The following is a 23,437-nucleotide window of genomic DNA, read 5'->3' on the forward strand; positions in this document are numbered from 1 at the left end:
CTAAGGTCATGAAGATATTCTTGTATTTTCGTTTCAGAACTTGATCTTTTTGGCTCCCACATTTAGATTGCAATTCATCTGGAATTTAATTTTACTTTATTTTTTGAGACTGGGTCTTGCTCTCTTACCCAGGCTAGAGTTGTGTCATCATAGCTCACTGCAACCTCAAACTCCTAGGCTCAAGTGATCCTCCTGCTTCATCCTCCCAAATAGCTGAGACTACAGGTGTATGCCATCACGCTCAGCTAATTTTTCCATTTTTTGTAGAGATGGGGTCTCACTCTTCCTCAGGCTGGTCTTGGACTTCTGGCCTCAAGTAGTCCTCCCACCTCAGCCTCCCAAAGTGGTAGGATTATAAGCATGAGCCACCACACCCAGCCTGGAGTTTATTATTGTATATATTTTAGAGTATAAGGATTAAGATTTTTTTTCCATATGGATGTCAAGTTGACCCTGTATTACTTATTGAAAAGAATGCCCCTTCCATTCTGCACTACAGGACTGCCATTGTCCTAGATTAGATGGCAGTAAGTATGTGTATCTGTTTCTGGACTCAGTTCTATTCCATTGGTCAGTTTTCCTATTTTTGTACCATTGCCTCATAATCTAATTACTGTAGTTTCATAATAGGTCCTGATATCTGGTAGTGTCTTTCAAGTTTGTTGTTTTTCAAGTGCTGTGGTTTGGATATTTGTCCCTGCCAAACCTCACTGTTGAAATTTGATCTCCAGTGTTAGAGATGGAGCCTAATGGAAGGTGTTTGGATCATGGGGGTGAATGGATCCTTCATGAATAGATTAATGCCCTCCTAGGGTTGGAAGGAGTGTATAAGTTCTCTATTAGTCCCTGTGAGAGCTGGTGGTTAGAAAAGTGCCTGGCATCTCTCCCTTTCTTCCTTTCCTACCATGTGATGTCTGCACATGCCAGCTCCCTTTCACCTTTAGCTATGAGTGGAAGTAGGCTGAGGCTCTCACCAGATGTCTGAACTTTTCCAGACATCAGAACCGTGAGCCAAATAAACCTTTTTTCTTTATAAATTTCCCAGCCTCAGCTGTTCCTTTATAGCAACATAAAACAGACTATGACATCAAGATTACCCGTTATTCCTTTGCATTTTCATGTGATTTTTAGAATTATTAATAGCTTATCAATTTCCAGGAAAAAAAAAAAACTGTCTTAATTTGGGCTGCTATAACAAAATACCATAAACTGGGTAGCTTGCTCACAGTTCTGGAAGCTGGGAAGTCCAAGATCAAGGCATCAGCAGATTTGGTGTCTGGTGAGGGCCCATTTTCTGGTTCATAGATGATGCCTTTTCTCTGTGTGCTCATATGATAGAAGGGGCAAGGCAGCTCTCTGGGAGCTTCTTTTATAAGAGCACTAATCCCATTCATGAGGTCTCCTAAAGGGCTTCACCTCCTAATACCATCACCTTGGGGGTTAGGATTTCAAAATATGGATTTAGGTGGGCCACAAACAGACCATAGCCAAAATCTAATGGGATTTGTGTTGGGACTGCATTGAATCTGTAGATAATTTGGGGAAAATTAGCATCTTTATAATAGTCTTCCAATTCATGAATCTCTCTGCTTATTTAGATCTTTAATTTTTCCTAGCCATATTTTGTAGTTTTTACTGTAGAGTCATTATACATATTTCTGTACTTGAGTATTTTATATTTTACATATCATTTTTATATGAGCTAATATTTCATATAACATAAAATTCACCATTTTAAAGTGTATACTGGCATGGTTTATAATATATTTACTATGTTGTGCAACCATCACCATTACCTAGTTCTAGAACATTTTCTTTTCCCCCAAAAAGAAACCCTTTACTTACTAGCAGTTAGTCCCATTTGCTCCTCTCTACATATCCTCTGGCAACTGCTAATCTTTCTGTAGCTGTGGATTTGCTGATTCTGGACATTTCATATAAATTAAATCATACAGTATATGGTCTTTTGTGTCTGGCTTCTTTCACTTAGCATAATGTTTTCAAGATTCATCCATGTTGAAGTACATGATAATACTTCATTCCTTTTTATGGCCGAATAATATTCTGTTATATGGATAATACCGCATTTTGTTTATTCTTCAGCTGATGAACTTTTGAATTATTGCCATGTTGGGCTGTCATGACTAATGCCGCTGTAGACATATATGTTAAGTTTTTGTGTGAACATATGTTGTCATTTTTCTTAAGTATATACCTCGAATTGGTATTGCTGTGTCAGATGGTAACTCTTATGTTTAAGTTTTTGAGCAACTGCCAAATTGTTTTCCACAGCACCTGCACCATTGTACATTCCTAATCTCAATGTATGAGTGTTCCAATTTCTCTACATCCACCAATATTTGTTAATGTCTTTTTTATTATAGCTATCCTAGTGAATGTGAAGTGGTATCTCATTGTGGTTTTAAGTTGCATTTTTTGATAACTATAATGTTGAGCAGCTTTTCACATACTTATTGGCCATTTGTATATGTTTGGTGAAAAGTCTATTTGGATCCTTTGCCCATTTGCACAATTGGGTTGTCTGTTTATTATTTGAAGAGTTATTTATATATTCTCAGTATGAGTGTCACCGGATACATGATTTGCGAATGTTTTCTTCAGTGGGTTGTCTTTTTACTTTCTTGATGGTGTCCTTTTGAAGCCCTAAGGTTTGAAATTTTTATGCAGTTTTTTTTTCTTGTTCTTTTGGTGTCATATCTAGAAAACTGTTGCCTAATCTAAAGTTATACAGATTTTTACCCATGTTTCCTTCTGAGAATTTTATAGTTTTCATTCTTATGTTTAAGTTTTGATCTACTTTGTTTTTGTATATTCTGTGAGGTAGGGGTCCAACTTAACTATTTTGCATATGGATATCCAGTTTTCAACAGCATTATTTGTTTTATATTAATGTGTCTAGGTGTAGATTTCTTTGGGTTTATCCTCATTGGAGTTGAGCTTCTTGCATGAATAGATTAATATTTTTCATCAAATTTGGAAAAATTTTTGGCTATATTTTTGGTAAGATCTCTATAACAGAAAATTTCCAATTTTAATGGTTTTTAAGTGTACAATTTATGGCATTAAGTACACGCACAGGATTGTGCAACCATCACCACTATCATCACCCAAACAGAAACCTTGTACCCATAGGTAGTAACTCCCTATACTCCCTTATCCCTGGTCTCTGGTTCTATAGTCTGTGTTCTCTATGAATTTGCTTTTTCTACATATTTCATACAAGTGAAACCATACAATATTTGTACTGTTGTGGTTGGCTTATTTTACTTTAGCATCATGTTTTCAGTGTTCATCCATGTTGTAGCATGTATCATAACTACATTCCTTTTTATGGTTGAATAATATTCCATTGCATGTATTTACATTTTGTTCATTCACCTGTTTATGGACACTTGTGTTGTTTCCTCTTTTTAACTGTTGTCATGTACAGTTATCTGTTTGAGGCCCTATTTTCAAATCTTTTGGTTATATACCTAGGAGTGGAATTGCTGGGAGATAGGATAGGGTTAAATTAAAATAACACAAAGTTTGATCTTCTTATCAACAATCATCCCTTTTTTCTTTTTAATAAATATTTCCTGGGTTTCTGTAAGCCTGTGATTCATTTCTAGTTCGGAAAAAGTTTAATCTTGATGGTTTTTGCCTGTTTTTTTTTTCTTGCTTTTTTGGAGTAGTGGAATTTGGAGTTCCTTACATGGCCATTTTTGCTAATGTCAGTGATGCATATCATTTTACAATTTTCATTTTATTAGTGCATGGAAATACAATTGACTTGTATATTGAAAGTTTAGTGACTTCTCTTCATTTCTGTTAAGTACTTTCTTTAAATGAAAAAAAGATGTTCACTGTTTTTTTTAACAAGGTTAAATGATTTATAAACTCATCCCTTTCTGAAGATTGTTGTTACCATACACCTTAAAGAATTGTAAGAGATTGAGGTTGGGCGTTTTCATGGAGAAGAACTGGACCCTTTCTATTGACCAGTGCTGGCTGCAGGTGTTGCAGTTTTTGGTGCATCTCATCGATTTGCTGAGCACACTTCTCAGATGTAACAGTTTTGCCAGGATTCAGAAAGCTTTAGTGGATCAGACCGGCAGCAGACCACCAAATGGTGACCATGACCTCTTCTTGGTGCAACTTTGGTTTTTGGAAGTGCTTTGGAGCTTCTTTTCAGTCCAGCTACTGAGCTGGTCATTCCAGGTTGTCATATAAAATCCACTTTTCATTGCACATCACTATTTGATTGAGAAATGGTTCGTTGTTATTGCGTACAGTAAGAGAAGACAACACTTTAATAATTTTTTTGATTTTGAGTCAGCTCATGAAGCACTCAGTTATTGAGCTCTTTCACCTTTCCAATTTGCTTCAAATGCCAAATGACCATAGCATGGTCAATGCTGAATTCTTCAGCAACTTCTTGTGTAGTTGTAAGAGGATCAGTTTCGACGATTGCTCTCAATTGATTTGGCCCTTGTCAACTTCTGATGACCAGCCACTGCACTCCTTACCTTCAAGGCTCTCATCTCCTTTGTAAAACTTCTTGAACCACCACTGCACTGTACGTTTGTTAGCAGTTCCTGGGCCAAGTGCATTGTTGATGTTACAAGTTGACGACCCATTTTGAACTCAAATAAGAAAATTGCTTGAATTGCTTTTTGTCTAACATCATTTCCATAGTCTAAAATAAATACAAAATAAACAGCAAGTAATAAGTCATTAGCAAAAAAGCATAAAGTGAGAAGTTGCATGTTAAAATGATGTACAACCACATTTATTTAAGAATATATTCCAATATCAAACGGCAAATTTCAACAATGCTAAAACCGCAATTACTTTTGCACCACTCTAATAATCACAGACTGTATTCTCTTATTGAGGTACAATAGAAATTGTAGAAATTGGTAATAATAAGCCTAATCCTCATGATTTGGAAACTGAATTTCTCAGTTTATGAATAACAATTCCTATGGAAATCCTAAAATATTTAGAACTTAGTAAAAACATAGTAAAACTTCTGGGATACAGCTAAAGCAACTAGCTCTGGGAAATTTTATGACCTTAAATGCATCCATTAGAAAAGAAAATGAACTAAGTGTTCAAGTTAAGTAATTAAAAAAAGGAGGAACAAAACTCAGACAGTAGAAGGAAGTAAAAAAGATAATAGAAATGAAATAGAAACAGATACAATAGGGTGTTATTCAGCAGTAAAAGTGAATGTAATAGTTTCACACATCAACAAAAACAAAGTTGACTAAAGGAGGAGGTAGACGAATATGTTCTGTATGATTCCATTATATAAAACTCAAGAACTACATAATGTGTTGTTTGAGGTTATGTACACAGTTGATAAAATAAGAGCAAGGAATTGAAAAACAGTTCAGGGTATTGGTTGAGTGAAGGGAGTGGTGCTCAGGGAGGAGGAGAGAAACACGGCAAAAGAAACATGTGGGCTGAACATGCTGCGAACACATTTTAGTCTTAAGCTGGGTGGTCGGTACAGATTTTCATTTTATTGTATTTTAAACATACATATTTTATATGTTCTTTTACTTTCAGAAAGTAACTTACATCTTAAAAAGATCCAGAAGACAAATCTTTTTCTTTGAAAAGAGATAAACCCTGACAAGAATTCTTAAAAGATAAGGGAGGCCTTGGCTCACTTCTATAATCCCAGCACCTTGGGAGTTTGAGGCAGGAGGATCACTTGAACCTAGGAGTTTGAGACTAGCCTGGGGAATATAGCAAGACCCCTGTCTCTACAAAAATAAAAATTGTCCAGGCATGTTCATCTTGGTGTGTGCCTATAGTCTCAGCTACTTGGGAGGCTGAGGTGGGAGGATTGCTTGAGCCCAGGAGTTTGAGGCTACAGTGAGCTATGATTCTGCCACTGCACTCCAGCCTTAGCAACATAGACCCTGTCTATACTGTCTCTTAAAAAAAAAAAAAACAACAAAAAACCCACACACACAAATAAATAACTTGGAATAAAAAAATGGATGTAGATATTGATATATAGATTGTTGATTGAGAAGTGTAAGGTTTAGGTAATAGATACATAACTATGAATCTGCTTTGAATTAGTTCTTCCATTTTATTATAAATAGGCTTTAAAATATGTATAATATCAAGAATAGCATGTGCAGAATTTTTACCTTTATCAGTCATTCTTTTTAGGTATAAATAGTTGCAAATTTATGAACTAAACGGTCTCAGTTTCTTTTGTTTCCTGCCCCGTTGGCACTTTGGTTTTGAATTGATCTAGTTCTTTCATAGGTGGAATCAAATTTTACTTCAACTGTTTCTGATTTTTTTGGTATTCAATTAAAAATAAATTGTTTATAACAGGAAATCAGACTGTATATGTTACTACTACATGTCCGTGCTTTGAGTAAGATGTTTACTCTTTTCTGCGAGGAGCAAATATAAGCCTAGGATTTATTTAATCCTTCTGTGGGTTGTGGAAATGCAGTTAACGGTGCAGTTGTGGTGACTTTCAGTGTTTTATTCAAGTGACACTTTTTCCTTTTAGTCATTTTTAGTTTTGATTCTCAAAGTAAGCAGTGGATTTCTTTTAAATCATAGCTGTATATATTAGTAAAGTTGAATATTTGTAGGTCAAATATGGCATTCCTTTTTAGTAACTACCTATTAATGCCATAAAATTTTTAAAGTTATTGAATTATTCAAAGCTTAAATTAAATTTAGCCACCATGTACCCAAGATTTCTGTGTTGTTGTTTTGTGTTGTTCTTGTGTGTGTGTGTGTGTTTTAATATTATAGGCTATCAAGCTGGAAATGATTCAGAAGCTTCAGGGCCATCCAGAAGAGGTGGAAGAGGTAGTTTCCGAGGTTGCCGTGGAGGATTTGGTCTAGGAAGTCCAAGTTAGTAGTGTATTGCAAATGGTTTGCTTCATCTGTTAAGAAGGAAATAATTTAAAAATTAAAAAAACCCTATCAAAGAATATTTTTATCAGGATTATATCAGAATAGCTTAGCACAGTGGCTGATACAAATTAATCACCCACATTGTATATAACATAATTTTTTAGACACATATGTAATTCCATGTTGGTTAACTTGGAATATATGAATTTTTTAAATAAGTTTGTGTGACTCAACTTTTTAATATTACATGCTATTAAGTGTTTTAGAGTCTTGGTAATGTGGCTGACTTTATAAATAGGTGGCCTTCTATATGGCTCTACCTCCCAACACACCTTCCTTTACCAACGTGGCTTTCTGCCTTAAATTTCTCCAGCTGTCATTCCTTGGAGCTAAGGTACTGTCTTCAGAAGTCACTGTTGGAATGTATGTGTCTATTAATAGAGGAGGACAGATTAGTGGTTTTGGAAGCTAAAAACATAAATTGTAATAATGATTTAATAGATGCATAGATAAGAAAATTGTCACTTAAAAAAAAGTGTAGCGATCTGAAGGGTTGCTGTGCAGGACTGGTAAGGTTTGATTTGGCAATAGTGGGAGCAATGGGTGCTATTCTGGAGAATAAATAATGAAATGATGCGATGTGATGTTTCTGGGGCAGTTTCTGAAGGAGACTTTTTTTTTAATAATATATATTTTGGCATAGCATTGGCCCTAACTACTTTTATTAAGTAATTATAATAAAATAAAAATTTTGAGAAAGTAATTTATAATTGAAGGACATAATTTGTAGAGAAATCCTTTGTGTAATAATTAGAAAAATACTCATAATTCTTGTTAAACTATTTTACTCAGTATCTTTTAACTTCTGGCACTATAACTTGATTTTTTTCTCTTTACTGAATGGTTAAAAAATTTTTTAAAAGTAACATCTAATTTTACTTTCTTCAAATCAAGATAATGAATTCGACCAAGATGAGGGTATGCAGCGCACTAGTGGCCTTTTCAGTTCTAGAAGACCAGCATTAAGTGGCACAGGTGAGAAATAAAAGTTATTACTGAATATTAATCACTCATACATGTTTTTAGTGCTAGATTAGTAAGACTAATATATATATTTTAAGCACACTAGGTTGGCTCATGATTTTCTCTGCTTTTAGATCTGTAGGTAAAAATACATGAACAGTTTTGCCTCCTTTATAAAATTTGTGCACTGTGAATTATTTCTATGTTATCTATCAATTAATTTGAGGTGTAAATTATTCTTGTAACTGGAGGAAGGAAAATGGAGCTTGCACTGGTTTCAGAGAAGGGATATGAGCTAGGGGAAAATGATTAGCGTGATTTGAGGTGAAATGAAGGGGAAAAAAACCCACGATTAATGAAATGTTCAAATGAGGTTAAGGTTTAAATTAAATCTAGAACTGAGATGGATGGGTTAAAGGACTAGGATTCCTAAGTGATTACTCTATATTGAGTAGAAATAGCCATATGGTTTATGTGCTCAAGGAGGAGCTGTGTTTTCTCTAAATATTCTGCAAAACAATGCCTTACAGGTAGTGGTGACACTTCTCAAAGCCGAAGTGGCAGTGGAAGTGGACGAGGTAAGGGTTATTTTTTGGTTCATCTATAAGAAGTTAAAATTATTGTATTCCAAATTTAATTTTTGAAGTTAAAGGTTACTGTTACTAATTTTATACACAATGAGGAGTATACATTCGCACAGCCTGCTTCAGAGAGTTCGTTTTCACTTGCCAGGTTTTTTCCTTTCTGATCCAGCAATTCTAGTACAGGAATTATGTATTATAGATATATTTGCAAATGTATAGGGATGTTCACTGAAGCTTCATTTATAATAAGTAAAAACCAAAAATCACCTAAAATTCATCAATTTATAACTTTAAGTAAACAATATAAGCATAAATGGGGTACTGTGCGGAAGTTAAAGATTGAGATATTTGTACAGATACTTATTAAAACAATATGCTTTTTTCTTATGGGATAGTTATTTGATTTGGTCTAAGTAAAATATATATATTTTACTTTGAAATATTTTTCAAGGTATAAATACTTTCATATAAAAGTTAAAATGCTTTCCAGACTAGTAAACCACTGGAGCTTATTTGATGTCTTTGAAAGATTATCAGTAATCAGTAGTCTGAGAGCATTCAAAGGGACAGCTCCCCCTTTCCCCAATTCTTGGATTCTTCAATATAGAAAAAGTTTAAGACTAGCTAAACCAATCTTCCACAAATGCTCATATCTTGTGTGAAGAAGAATTTCAAGACTTGTGGACATACAGACAGGACAAGGAAATCAGAGAGCTCACATGTAAAAACTGTTGTATCTAATTAGCTTTGAATCTAATGCATCATAGTACCTAAAAATCCACAATAGATGACTAATTATGTAAAAATCAGAAAAGTAATGTATAGAAAAGAGTTAACAGGTCTGTTTACGTAAAATTCATCAATAAATGAAACTGAAATTCCTGCTTACAAGGTTGGTCCCTGACTAGTATATATTAATTAGGGTTCTCCAGAGAGACAGAACCAATGGGGGATAGAAAAAATAGATGGATAGATGAGAAGGAATTTGTTAAGGGAATTGGCTCATGAGATTATGGAGGCTGAGAAGTCCCATGGTAGGCTTGTCTGCGAGATGGAGAACCAGAGAAGCCGGTAGGTAGCGTGGCTCAGTCTGGGTCTGAAGGCCTTAGAACCAGGGAAGTCGATCGTGTAACTTTCAGTCCAAAGCTGAAGGCCTGAGAACCCGGGGCGTTGGTGGTGCAAGTCCTGAAGTGCAAAGGCTAGAGAACCTGGAGTTCTGATATCCAAGGGCAGGAGAAAGAAGGGTATTCCAGCTCCAGGAGAGAGATAAAATCTGCTTTTCATTTGCTTTTTTTTTTTTTTTTTTCTATCTGGCTCTTGGCCAATTGAATGGTGTGCCTACCCATGTTGGGTGAAGGTGGATGTTTCTTTCTAGTCCATTGATTTAAATGCCAGTCTATGCCAGAAACCCCCTCACAGACATACCTGTAAATAATGCTTTAGCGGCTATCTGGGTATCCCTTAATCCAGTCACTTTGACACCTAAAAGTAACCATCATGGCTAGCATATGAGAACTTGGATTTGGTTAGGGTTCCCACTACCCCGCTTAAGAGTGACTCATTGTGCCTAAACAAATGGACAATGTGTTTCATGCTGAATACTTGCTTTCCTTCTGGGAGGCCGGAATTTTGGTATGTGCCAGGCTGAAGGTAAGTACATTATTACCCCCTAATAAAAACCTTGGGTACTGCATCTCTAATGAGTTTCTCTGGGAGATAACATTTCACATGTGTTATCACAGCTCATTGCTGGGGGAATTAAGCATGTCCTGTGTGACTCCAGTGGGAGAAGACTCCTGGAAGCTTGTGCCCCGTTTTCCGTGGGCTTTGCCCATGTGCCTTTTCTCTTTGCTGATTTTGCTCCCTATTCATTCACTGTAATAAATCAAAGTAGCCATGAGTATGATTATATACTGAGTCCTGTTGGTCTTCCTAGCAAATCATTGAACCTGGGGATGGTCCTGGGGACCTCCTAACACAGATTTTTAACTCATTTTAGAAAACATATTCCTTTGCTGATTAGGAAAGAGATATAACAGATTAAACAAAAAATAGTAGTGTATAATCTCATCTGCATAAAATCAGCATTTTGAATACTAAGGAAACCTAAAATGTACAAGATTCTATTTATCTTAATTGTCTCAAGTATTATCTGTAAGAAGGGACTTTAAAGATGCTTATTTTTAGAACTGTCCTCTTTGAAGACAAGCAATGAAAGTAAGGATGTACACAGCTTTTTATCTTGACTGATTGTCACTATGAATTTCTTTAATAGGTGGTTACAAAGGTTTAAATGAAGAAGTAGTAACAGGTTCTGGAAAGAGTAAGTTTTACTTTAGACAAGGTATTTGATTTTTATAGTGAGTTCTTTTACCCCTAGATTTAAAAATAAAATATTTATCTCTTTTTGGTTTGATCCCCTTTAAGATTCTTGGAAGTCAGAAGCAGAAGGAGGAGAAAGTGGTGACATTCAAGGTATATTAGCATTTTTGTGATCCACATGAAAGTATACTGCATTTTAGTAAAATGCAAAATGTTTAAAAGCAAAGTTAACTTTTCAAAACTTGAATGATGAAAACTTTAACAGTAAGTAATGAAAAGTTCTGTGGTATTTAAAATTTGATTTTGTCAGTTTTTGTCTATTGTCTCTTATTTTTTCTTCTAGTCTGTGTAATGTAAATTATGTTTTTTATTTAAATTCCAAGGACCAAAAGTCACCTACATACCCCCTCCTCCACCTGAGGACGAGGACTCCATCTTTGCACATTATCAGACAGGCATAAACTTTGACAAATATGACACTATTCTTGTAGAAATATCAGGACATGATGCACCACCAGCAATTCTGGTCAGTGTATTAATTGTTTCTGTATTGACTATGTAGCAAATTTTGGTTTTAAAATATATAGTATATTTAAGTTGATATCAACATGGAAATTTCATCTTCAGTATCTAATGTCTTAGGTTGGATATTAGATACTAAATGTAGATGTCTACCATCTACAGTAGAATTAATTGCTATGGATAAAGAGAGGGTACTAGATTTCATCGTCACTCCCCATACCAGGATGAGAACTTTGTTTAAATTTACTAAAAAAGATACTTTTCCTAGATTCAAGTTGTTTGCTTCCTAAGTATGTGAGAAGGTGTGTCTTAGGGGAGTGATTTTTTCTAAGCAAGAGTGGGGAAGTCCTCTGTCCTGTGTTAGTAATTATACTTATAATGAGCTATTGTTATGGATCAGAGTTTTTCGTATCTTCCTGAAATACTATAAAAAATTTTTGTTTCTCATCTTAAATTTACCAGCAAGCCAGAAGCAGAATCTAAAGGCTGTAAGATTAGGAGGAATAGCTTTCCATAGGAGAGAAATGATGCACTATAAAGTTGTTTTTAAGTTTTAAGGGGGCAGAAAAAATGTTTTTAGAACCACTGTCTATGGGGAATACTTCCTGATTCTATCAAGTTGTGGTATACAGGCTCTGGATATTTACTTTTGAATGAGGCATATTGGTAAAGTAACGTTAGTATATAAAGTGGAATTAACGTGAAACTAGTTCAGATGGAATGTGTCTATAAAATTATCTGCACATGACATATGGAATTTAATCACTGCTTTTTTTTCCTTTTAGACTTTTGAAGAAGCTAATCTCTGTCAGACACTGAATAACAATATTGCTAAAGCTGGTTATACTAAGCTTACTCCTGTGCAAAAATATAGTATTCCTATTATATTAGCAGGACGAGATTTGATGGCTTGTGCTCAAACAGGGTCTGGGAAGACTGTAAGTTATTTTCCCACATGTATCCTGCTCCATATCCAAACTGTTTCTGGAACTTAGGGTTTTCCTAAATAGCTTGAATCTCTTTTGTTAGATAGAAGGTTTGTAGATGATTTCAATGACCTGTCATAAATATTCATGTTTTTGCATCTGATTTCTAATTTTATTGGGGGTTGTATGCTTCTGAAGAAAGAATTTTGAACTATTTCTAGGGTAGTGTTGTAGTTCGTAGACGTTTAATCTGTTTATAAGTGTGTTCAACTCTTTCTGGAACATGGCAGTATCTAAAACAAAATACTGAAAGTTGAAGTACCGAGGATTATAAAGCATTGATAGAGGGAGAAAATAATTTCTGTAATATAGCTGATACAGTCTTAGAGTCAGAAGATAGAGAAACAGCTATTAATATATGCATTGTACATGGTTCTTAGTATCACGTGACCTCAAGTTATGCTAATTCTAAAAGAACTCTGATGAGACCAGGTTGGTCTTAGGACTAATTTGGAGGATTAGTCTGTTAAGTAGCATTCCATGAGATGAGACTATTCGCAGGGTCATAGAGTCCTGGTTCATACCATTTTAGTCTTAATCAGCCTCCATAGTAGAATTGAAGGGAAAATAGGTGAACTGTATAATATAGTAGCTGATGAGAGTTAAACATGGTTTTGGAGGTAGATTTTAGTGTCTTATTTGCTTAAATGAGAAAACTATAGCACAAAATTTGTCTTGCCAGATGTAACTTCAATAAAAGTGGTGTGTTTAGTAATCCCAAATGATGATATCCAGATTTTTACTCTGCCTATGGACCACTTTTGCCATGCATTCTGAGTGATAATTTTATTACATACCCCAAAAGGACTCATTTAGAATAACTGTTAAGTACAGTGATTTGAATCAAGTTATATCTACATTCCTCTCTATAAATAATATTTTTGGCTGGGCTCAGTGGCTCATCCTGTAATCCCAGGACTTTGGGAGGCCGAGGCAGGACGATCACTTGAGGCCAGGAGTTGGAGACCAGCCTGGGTAACATAGCGACACCCTATCCTCTACAAAAAATAAGAAAAATCAACTGGGTATGGTGGTGTGCACCTGTAGTCGCAGCTACTCAGGGGACTGAGGCAGGAGGATCACTTGAGCCCAGGAGTTTCAGGGTGCAGTGAACTATGATCGGACCACTATACTCCAGCTTGGGCAACAGAGCAAGATCCTGTCTTTAAAAAAAAAAAAAAAAAGTCATTGATCTATTTATAACCCATGGATCTGTTTTTTAAAAAATTCTGAAAAATATTTTGATAGGTTAGATTGATTTTGTCAAACTTTTTCTATTGTATAATATGAGCATAAAACCTAAATGTTAAGAATTTGTTGATGGCCGGGCGCGGTGGCTCACGCCTGTAATCCTAGCACTCTGGGAGGCCGAGGTGGGCGGATCGTTTGAGCTCAGGAGTTCGAGACCAGCATGAGCAAGAGCGAGACCCCATCTCTACTAAAAATAGAAAGAAATTATATGGACAGCTAAAAATATATATAGAAAAAATTAGCCGGGCATGGTGGTGCATGCCTGTAGTCCCAGCTACTCGGGAGGCTGAGACAGGAGGATTGCTTGAGCCCAGGAGTTTGAGGTTGCTGTGAGCTAGGCTGACGCCACGGCACTCACTCTAGCCTGGGCAACAGAGTGAGACTCTGTCTCAAAAAAAAAAAAAAAAAAGTAAAAAAGAATTTGTTGAAGTAAGAATTTTTCGTTTCTCATCATAAACTTAGCAAGATAGAAGCAAAATCTAAAGGCTGTGAGGGCAGGAGGAATAGCTTTCTGTAGGGACAAAAGTGATGCCTGTGGAAGCAAGATGATGGCACATAAATCTTTAACTCATTTAACTTCCAGGCAGCTTTTCTCTTGCCAATTTTGGCTCATATGATGCGTGATGGAATAACGGCCAGTCGTTTTAAAGAGCTACAGGAACCAGAGTGTATTATTGTAGCACCAACTCGAGAATTAATCAACCAGATTTATCTGGAAGCCAGAAAATTTTCTTTTGGGTAAGTATATCTTGAAAGCCACTCACAAAATAGTCTTTCTTTAGAGATTTTTTAAAATCACTTACCTTGGGAAGAACTCAGAAATAATGCATTCATGTAATTTTTAGCATTATTGATTGAAGTGTATTTTTTCATAATCTTATGGAATCCCATTTATTTTTGAAAAAAAATTATTAAAAGTTAGATAACAGAAGTAGAATATAAGAAAATAGTGAACATATGGGTTTTTTGTAGTTTTTAATGCATATATGAATTTAGAAAAAATAAATAAAAATGAATTTAGGATATTCCTAATAATTTTCTTTTACATAAAACTTCATAATATGGAAAACTGCATAATCTGACCTAATTTTTAGTGACTTTAAAATTGTACATGTGTATATATTTTATTTCCCTGTTTTGGAGTATTTAGGTTCTTTCTGTCTTGGAGCTATTGTAAATAAAATTGTAATGACTGTCTTGCTATTATATAAAGTTTTTGTTTTAAGTATCTCCTTAGAATAGATTTTTATCAATTTTAATGTTAAAGAGCATGAACTTATTCTAAAGCTCACACTAATATACATTTCTGCCAGTAAGTAGTATATGAAAAGTCCAATTTCACTATACCCTTTGCCAACATTTGGTATTGTGTGTCATCTATTGCTTCCTGACAAATTACCTTAAAACCTAATTGCTTAAAACAAACATTTACTATCTCTCAGTTTCTGAGGATTAGGAATTGGAAACAGTTTAGCTGGGTGCTTCTGGCTTGGAGTCTTTTATGAGGTTGCAGAAAAATCTTCTCAAGCTTTGATTGGACCTCTCCCTAAGGATGCTTGATTATTTTTAGGAAATAGCAACTGGCTTCCCCTAGATTGATCAGTAAGAGCAAGGAGGAGGCTGCAGTAGCTTTTATGACATAGTCTCAAAAGTCACACATTATCACCCTGCCACATTTTGTTTATAAGAAGCAAGTCACTAATTCTTGCCCACACTCAAGACTAGCTGTATAATTTGTCAGAACTAGTGAAAAATGAAAGTACAGGGCCCTTTGTTCTAAAATTATTGCAAATTTCAAGACAGTAACAGCAGAGCATTAAACCAAGCACAAGGTTCTCCTGAATTTGGGAGCCTGTGTGATTGCACAGGTTACACACCCATGAAGCCAGTCTTGCCCACACTTAAGGGGAAGGAGAGTCAAGATCCATATTTGGAGGGAGAAATACTGAAGAATTTGTTTATACATTTTAAAACCACCACAGGTATATTCATTTTTTTATTTGATTATTATGAGGTTGAATCACTTTTTTGAATGTTTAGTACATTTTCTTTTGTGAATTATCCATTTGATTCCTACCAGTTTATCTATTGGAAACTTAGTGTTTTCCTTTATAGTTTTTAGAGATTTCTATGTAGAAACTGTTAGCTTATTTTGTATAAGTTTAATTTTAACCTTATTTTGTATTCAGTTTATTTTAAATGAGAGAAGAAAAAAGTAAAAAGTTTAAAATCACTTTAATGTCAAACTTAATGGATCTTTTAGAAAAAGATGTGGATTGCTCTTATCAGTATTTGCTTTTAGGCTTTTAAATCAAGTAAAAGAAGACCATGGATATTTTGTTTCTTTAAAAACAAAAGTGTAATGCATGGTAAATTCATACAATGTGTGTGCACAGAGATGGACATTTCTGCATGGATATTTGTTGCAGTGTTGTTAAAAAGACTAAGAGATACCTAAATGTCCGTCAGTAGAGGACTGATTAAATATGGTACATATAGAATATTGTAATGATTAAGTTATTGAGTAATTAGCATATATTAAGTTATAAGTTTTTATATTTCATTTAGTCCTCACAATAGTGGAAAACAAGCCATTTAAAATGGTTCATTTAATAAAAAATAAGATTTTCCTATGCTGTTTTTTGATTCTCCAGTTACCCACTATTAACAGTTTCATATGAATCATTGCAGAAATAGTCAGTACACATGTATGCACTTTAACCCTCCTCTTGAGAAATGGGGGCATATTTAGCTGTTAGCACGGAAGTTTTTTTTTAATTGACTGTATGTTGGAAATAATGTTTAATCTAGAACTGTAGACCTTTCTTTTTATGTATGCACAGTATTCCTTTGTATGAGTGTACAATAAGTGCTTTACTAATAGACACTTAAGTGGTTTCAGCCTTTTGATATTAAAAATAATGGTGACAATGAATATTGTATGTTCATCTCTATTTTACATTCATCTGTATTATACAATATGTATTGTACATTCATCTTTATTGTACATTCATCATCTGTGGGAATGCATCGGAATGGTAAATTTCTAGATATGAATTTAGTGGGACAGGGTAAGTTTTTAAATTTTAAGAGACTAAAATTCTGAGAAGTTGTGTCAATTTATTCTCTTCAAATGCCAATTCCCCCTATATCCTGGCTAACATGGTGTTACCACACTCGAGGGAAATGTTGTCTTAGTCTTCATTTGTCTTTTTAAAGTAATGTTGAAGTTTTTTTTTTTTAATATTTAAAAGCCATTTATATTTTTTATGAACGATTTGTCTTTGGCTTGGTTTTTGTGTGTGTGTGTGCGGGGGGGTGTATTTAGGGAGGAGGGTAGTGGTGTTAACTCATTGTTTTTGAAGAGCCCTTTAGCATGTAGGTTGCAAAATATTTTTTTCCCAGTTTGTCATTTGTTTTTCAACATTATCTTTTCAACTTTTTCCTGGGCAGAATTTATTTTTTGAAAGGGTAATTAAATGTATTTTTTTTCGTTATGGATTTTGTTTTATATGTTGTGAGAAACAAATGCCTAATTTTTAAGTAACTAGAAAATGCCATTTATTTTTCTTGTCATTAGGACTTGTGTAAGAGCTGTTGTTATATATGGGGGAACCCAGCTGGGGCATTCAATTCGACAAATCGTACAAGGCTGTAATATATTATGTGCTACTCCTGGAAGATTGATGGACATCATAGGCAAAGAAAAGGTAGGCTATAGTGAGATAACAGAGTTGTGAGATTGATAAATTTTTTTTTTGTATGGGAAGTGGAAGGAATGGGGTAAAGAATATATTTACTAGAGCACCATTTATATGTTAGTCTTCATCAGATTCTTTGTATTCTCATATAATTCTTAAGATAATCTTGACAGGAAAATAAATATTAATAATATTTTCCATTTTATTCTTGGGAAAACAAATTCAGTGAGATATGCAATTTATTTGAAATCCCTTAATTAACTCTAGGAAATGATAGAGTGAGGGTTAGAGTATGGGTCAGCTTCCAGAATCCATATCCTATATCCCCCCACCCCACTACGCTGGGAGAAAAATACAGTTAAATATTTTCATGTGGTTTCATATATATCTTAGTGGAAGTTTTTCTCCTGGAAGAAACCCTTTGTGGCATCAATAATTTTGTCTCTTGTTTAACCATGTGAATGATATTAACCAGGATTGTTAATTTTCTAAGTCTTTAAAAAGATTTTAGAGCTAATGTATTAATTTAGGAATTCACATACCAGATTTTTACATCCCCAAATCAATACTTTAAGTTCACTTTAATGAGTCTGATTTGCTTTAAACATGTTCTTTCTGCATCAAGGCACTTTTCTTAGGATACTTATTAAAAGCATCCTTTATTAAAATATTAGAAATCTATCTTACTTTCCCGATAAACACCTTCACAGGGATACCAAAGTCACTTGTTGTCTTTTTGCAAATGTGTTTCTCTATTTATAGCAATAAATGTTGTTCATGGAAATATAAGAGAAGCTTCCCAGTTGTTCCTGAGTGATTAGAGAATGGGGAATTTAAAGATGTTAGAAAAAAATTTACCAATTATAAGATGCCTGAATATGTCATGCTGTTAGGAGATTTTATTTCTTACCTTAAAGAGTCTAACTTTATCAGATAGTACAGTCTAGATCTATGCTTTACAATTCAGTAACCACTAGCCAGATTTGGCTATTTATTTTTTTAGAGACAGGATCTTGCTCTGTCCCCCAGGCAGGAATGCAGTAGCATGATCATAGCTCACTGTAGCCTGGAATTCCTGGGCTCAAGTGATACTCTTGCCTCAGTCTCCTGAGTAGCTGGGACAACATACCCAGCTAATTTAAAAAAAAGGGTTTTTTTTTTTTTTTTTTTTTGTAGAGATGGGGTCTTGCCATGTTACCAGGCTGGTCTCGAACTCTTTGCCTCAAGTGATCCTTGGCCTCTCAAAGTGCTGGGATTACAAGTGTGAGCCTGGAACATGTGACTATTTAAATTTTAAAATGATAAAAATTCAGTTCCATAGTCATAGTAGACACATTTCAAGTGCTTAATAGCTACATATGACTAGTGGCTAAAATGTTAGTGCAAATAATAAAACTTTCAAGTAATTGCAGAAAGGTTTATTGCATAGTGTTGATCTACATGTTTGGTTTCTTTTAGCTTTAATTTAAAAATGTTTTATAATACTAGATAGAGAAAATTGAGAACTGAAACAAACAATAATAGTATTGTCTAAGCATAATGATTCTCACCATTTTATGCATTGATTTCTAGTCTTTGTTTTTAAGAATATTATAGCAATTGGAATTGTGGGGAATATTTTACTTTAATATAAACTAGTATGCATTTTCTGTTCTTACCCTTGAATATATCCTTAAAGATTGGTCTGAGACAAATCAAATATTTAGTTTTGGATGAAGCTGATCGCATGTTGGACATGGGTTTTGGACCAGAAATGAAGAAATTAATTTCTTGCCCAGGAATGCCATCAAAGGAAGAGCGTCAAACCCTTATGTTCAGTGCAACTTTTCCAGAAGAAATTCAAAGGTAAATTGTTTTTCTTTTCAGAAATCATTTGGTTATATACATATGTACCTTTATGGAAGTAAAAGCAATGTGAATATCCTAAGTTTTAGAGATTTGTCTTTTTTAATATAAGATTTTAATATAAGTAGTTTAAAAAGTTGTATTCCTAAAAAGTCTACCACATTTTTCATTGTTTCTTGCCTTTATTCCTGGCTTTGCATTAGCATCACATTTTATTAAAAAGCATGTGTGTATGTGTTGTAGCACAGCACCTAGCTAGGATTTAATAAGTGCTTATTAAATGAAGTTATTTTTATTTGCCTTCTTTTCAAGCCTAAATGTATAGGATTTAGGTGGAAGAGGACTTTGGTAGACAGTTCACGTGACTTAGCACAGCAGAAACAAAACAAACAAAAAGAAAATTCATGTACCAATTGTTGACAGATATTTGAGGATCATGCTATATATGATGTGGTCTGATAAATTCAGAGGTTAGGATGACACATCTGTGCTAGAATGGTAACTCTTTTTCCTGCCAGCTGGTTCATTGGCACAGGGAACCTGAAGTGCCCATGCAACAGAAGTGGCTTATACAAATCATCCTGGACTTAAGATGATTTGATTTTACACTGGATTTTTTGGGATATAATCCTATTGTAAGTTGGGGAGCATCTGGACTTATGATGATTCAATTTAAGATTCTACAGTTTTTTGGGTTGATAATAGGTTTATTCAGGGTATTAAATGCATTTTTGATTTAAGATTTTTTTTTACTTAACAAAGGGTTTATCAGGATATAACCCTGTTGTAAGTCAAGAAACATCTGTAATTCAGTAGGACTCTTGCTGTTTTCTCTAGTGGAACTTTTCTTTTTGGGTTCCAACCCCTCTAAACCTGAAGAACCTAGAGTTGGAGGAGGAGGAATGGGAATCACAGATGTCCCATGTGGGTTGTTGGGAATGATGGTGGTGGGCCACTCTTGCTTGCACTGGTTGGTTCCCAGACTAATGCAACATACAAAGCTTTTTGATTCAAAGAGTTACTATGTCCTCTTGGATGATGCCCTGTACTCATAAAGATTTGCCTCCTACCTAGCCCTTGAACTGTTCTTTCTGTGGACTGTTCCAGTAGTCTTTGAGATTGGTGCAGTATATGATGTAACCTGTGGATCCCATGTTTATGGGCCTGTTCCAATACCTACTTTGCTGTGAAGTTGGTCTCTTGTTCTGACAGAATGTTATGTGGAATCCACTGCTAGTGTATCAAACATTCCATGAGTGCTTGGATAATGGTGGTGTTGGCTATTGATTTGTTTTATTAATACTTATTGTATATTAATAATAATCTTTGTGTAAAGTTAAAAAGAGTCCTTCACTGGGGGAAAAATCTAAATCCTAAAGCATTGGGTCACTTGACAGATTTTTTTTTTTTTCTGAGTACATAAAATAATCATTTCTTAACAATTGAGTGGTATCTTAAATTGGAAATGGGGTATTTACATTCCCACCATTAGCTTTGGTAATATTAAGTAGGTAATTACCTACCTAATTAGCAGGAATATTCTTGATGCCTGTCTCTTTTTGGATTTACCCTGAAATAGGAAAGTATTTGGATGTTGGCCACCCAAAATAACTAGTGGGTATATACTACTGTCAGTGATATTTGTTGAGGATCTTTAATGAGCCATATTTGATTATAAGCCCTGGGGATATATGGTAAACGAAATAAGAGTCCCTGACCTTGGGTTGTTTATATTTTTGCTTCCTGACTCTCCCTCAGTTACTTCATTGTTTATTCTTAAATGTTACCAGTTGCCCATTGTTCTATCCATAATCCTTTTTTCATTTTGGATGTTCCCTGAACCATGGTAGTATCCATTCCCTTGACTTCCACGTCTACCTGTAACTCTCCCAGATTTATTCGCTATATTCTTAATCTCTTTTCTGAGCCCCCCAGAGTATTAAATTTAACTCTTTGGGAATGTTTTGCTTCCCAGATGAATGACCATTTTCATGTTCAAAATTGAACCTACTTTTTCTTCATCTCCCTCTCTCCAGTTTTCTTTATTCTAGTTATATCATCATGGTCTGTCAAAGCCAGGAATTTTTGAATCATGATGATCGCTCACATTTCATTATCTGCCCTTTAAAAATATTCAGCTTGGCAGTTATCTTTAAAATATTCCAAATCTGTTAGTTTCTTCTCTATTTCTCACTCTAAGTTAGGTCCTTTTCAGCTTCCTCCTGCTCCTTGGCAGTAGCTTTTTAACCCATCTCCCTGCCTTTAGTCTCACTTTTTAATTAGTAATAATTCCAAAATAAGGTCTGATCCTTTTGGACATTTAAAATCTTCCCATGCCTTCCTGTTTCCACAGACTGATTTTTAAACTCTTTAACGCAAAACACAATCTCTGCCTCATCTGCTACTTTCTTACCTGGAATCATGTATTTCTGGTCTATCAAAGCTATTTCCTGTTGGCTGAGCAAGCTGAATTCTATCCCTCCTCCCTATATGTTCTTGTTTCTTTTTTCTTTCGGGATAGAATACCTTTCCTCAGTTGTCACTGTTCCACGTTCTTGCTTGCTGTTTCCTTAGATCAGGCTTCAAACTTGAAGTCTTTTCTAAATAGACATCATTTTATTCATTTCCTGTCAGTGAATCTTGTGAGAGAAACTATAATATGTAAAACATTTTGCACACTTCTTGGAATATAGTAAGTGTTCATTAAATGTTAACTATTGTAACAGTAAATTGTAATGATTTTTTATATGACTATATCCCGCTTGATGTGAAGCCTCAGAGGCAAAACACCATCATATTCATCTTTGTACTCCCAGCACATTGTACATGTATGCCTGATACAAGACGTAGTAAATATTTTAGTGAATGAAAGCAGTGATGGAACAATGGAGAATTTCAGATGATTTCAGAGTTTGTGCCTAAGTGAGAGAGGGTGCTTGACTCTAAGAGGAGGTATAAAAGAAGCTTTTCTTTTATGGTAAGAGAGTAGGTGAGGAGAAAGCAGAAGCAGTGATTAAGATTCTGGATATATGCTGACTTTGAGCTGTTTTCATGAAGGTGACAGCTAGAAAATATGGGACTACTACATAGGAAGGAGGAGGACTGAAGATTTGGGCCTCCACATTTATTCCTAAAAACTCAGCTCTCTAATCAGCAACTACTGCAGCGTTTCTGGGTGATGTAAAGCATGACTTCTCATTTGTATACTGATGATGAGTTACTGTGTATCAAGATGTTGATACCTTCAACCTTTGGGGCAAGACTGACTCTGCCAAGGCCATAGAGCAAACCCTGACTCTTGCCCAATTGTGCTATACAAACATTATTTTCTGTGTATGTTGTGGTGTGAAAAGCACTGATCTTAGATATGATGTGCTTGAAATCGTTTAAAGCAGAGGAATTAACAGGTAATATTTTCAGAAAACAATTCCCAATAATAACATACATAAAAGCAATGATGAAAAGAATTTGTGCCTTAGGCTTACATTTCAATTTTTAATAGATTCCTGCTTGTTGTAGTTGATACTTAGTTCATATTTTGTATTTTTATTACATGTACATTTTATAGTTTTACATGGATAGCAGATCCATTTGAAATTACTATATCCGTAATTTGACTCAAACTTTTCACTAATAGTTAGGTATTTTGCAAAATGTTAACATATTATATTGATCTTTGAAAATAGTACTTGGGCAATATAAGTAACCACCTTATCTTAACTGTTATAATCTGCTGTCTAACTAATATAGATGTAACACTTGTAGGAATTCAGTGAACATTATGAGTATTAATGGAGGAGGGTAAGTTAAGGAATAATCCTTTGTCTTTCAAGGTTGGCTGGGGAGTTTTTAAAGTCGAATTATTTGTTTGTTGCTGTTGGACAAGTGGGTGGAGCATGTAGAGATGTTCAGCAGACCATTCTCCAAGTTGGCCAGTACTCAAAAAGAGAAAAACTTGTCGAAATTCTACGAAACACAGGTATTTTACATTGATATTTTTTTAAATGACTAATTTTTAAAAATTACCAAAGAAGTTTGGCATGACTTCTAAGTTTGTTTTAATTGTTTCCTCTTCCTCTAAATCTCTTTTATAAAAGATTTCCTGATTCAATTTTATGTGAAAATTATATGAAAATATAGTCCTTTCTCCTCCATAAAGGTTGAAAATAGGATAGATTTTAGGCATAGTTTAACTGTTCCAGCAGAAATATATATATTTTTTTGTTTTAGAAAACTAGAAAGGTAATGACACATCTTTGTATCAGGCTTATTGCTTCATCAAAAGCAAATTCTTGTT

General features: G+C 34.6%; 1 protein-coding gene across 4 annotated transcripts in view; it reads left to right on the forward strand.

The window, feature by feature from the left end:
* DDX4 (DEAD-box helicase 4) overlaps positions 1 to 23,437 on the forward strand; it is a 60,868-nt gene that overhangs the window by 25,386 nt on the left and 12,045 nt on the right. For 3 of the 4 annotated variants that reach the window (XM_069492087.1, XM_069492088.1, XM_069492086.1), the window contains 11 exons: positions 6,802 to 6,903; positions 7,861 to 7,941; positions 8,460 to 8,507; positions 10,789 to 10,836; positions 10,941 to 10,988; positions 11,219 to 11,361; positions 12,143 to 12,295; positions 14,178 to 14,332; positions 17,175 to 17,304; positions 18,974 to 19,140; positions 22,974 to 23,119. In XM_069492087.1, coding sequence (XP_069348188.1) covers positions 6,802 to 6,903; positions 7,861 to 7,941; positions 8,460 to 8,507; positions 10,789 to 10,836; positions 10,941 to 10,988; positions 11,219 to 11,361; positions 12,143 to 12,295; positions 14,178 to 14,332; positions 17,175 to 17,304; positions 18,974 to 19,140; positions 22,974 to 23,119 — 1,221 coding nt within the window. The remainder of the gene's footprint in view (positions 1 to 6,801; positions 6,904 to 7,860; positions 7,942 to 8,459; positions 8,508 to 10,788; positions 10,837 to 10,940; positions 10,989 to 11,218; positions 11,362 to 12,142; positions 12,296 to 14,177; positions 14,333 to 17,174; positions 17,305 to 18,973; positions 19,141 to 22,973; positions 23,120 to 23,437) is intronic. The other variant, XM_069492089.1, reaches the window with a different exon arrangement.

This window comes from Eulemur rufifrons, chromosome 17, assembly GCF_041146395.1.
Source record: "Eulemur rufifrons isolate Redbay chromosome 17, OSU_ERuf_1, whole genome shotgun sequence".
NCBI classification, from domain to species: Eukaryota; Metazoa; Chordata; class Mammalia; order Primates; family Lemuridae; genus Eulemur; species Eulemur rufifrons.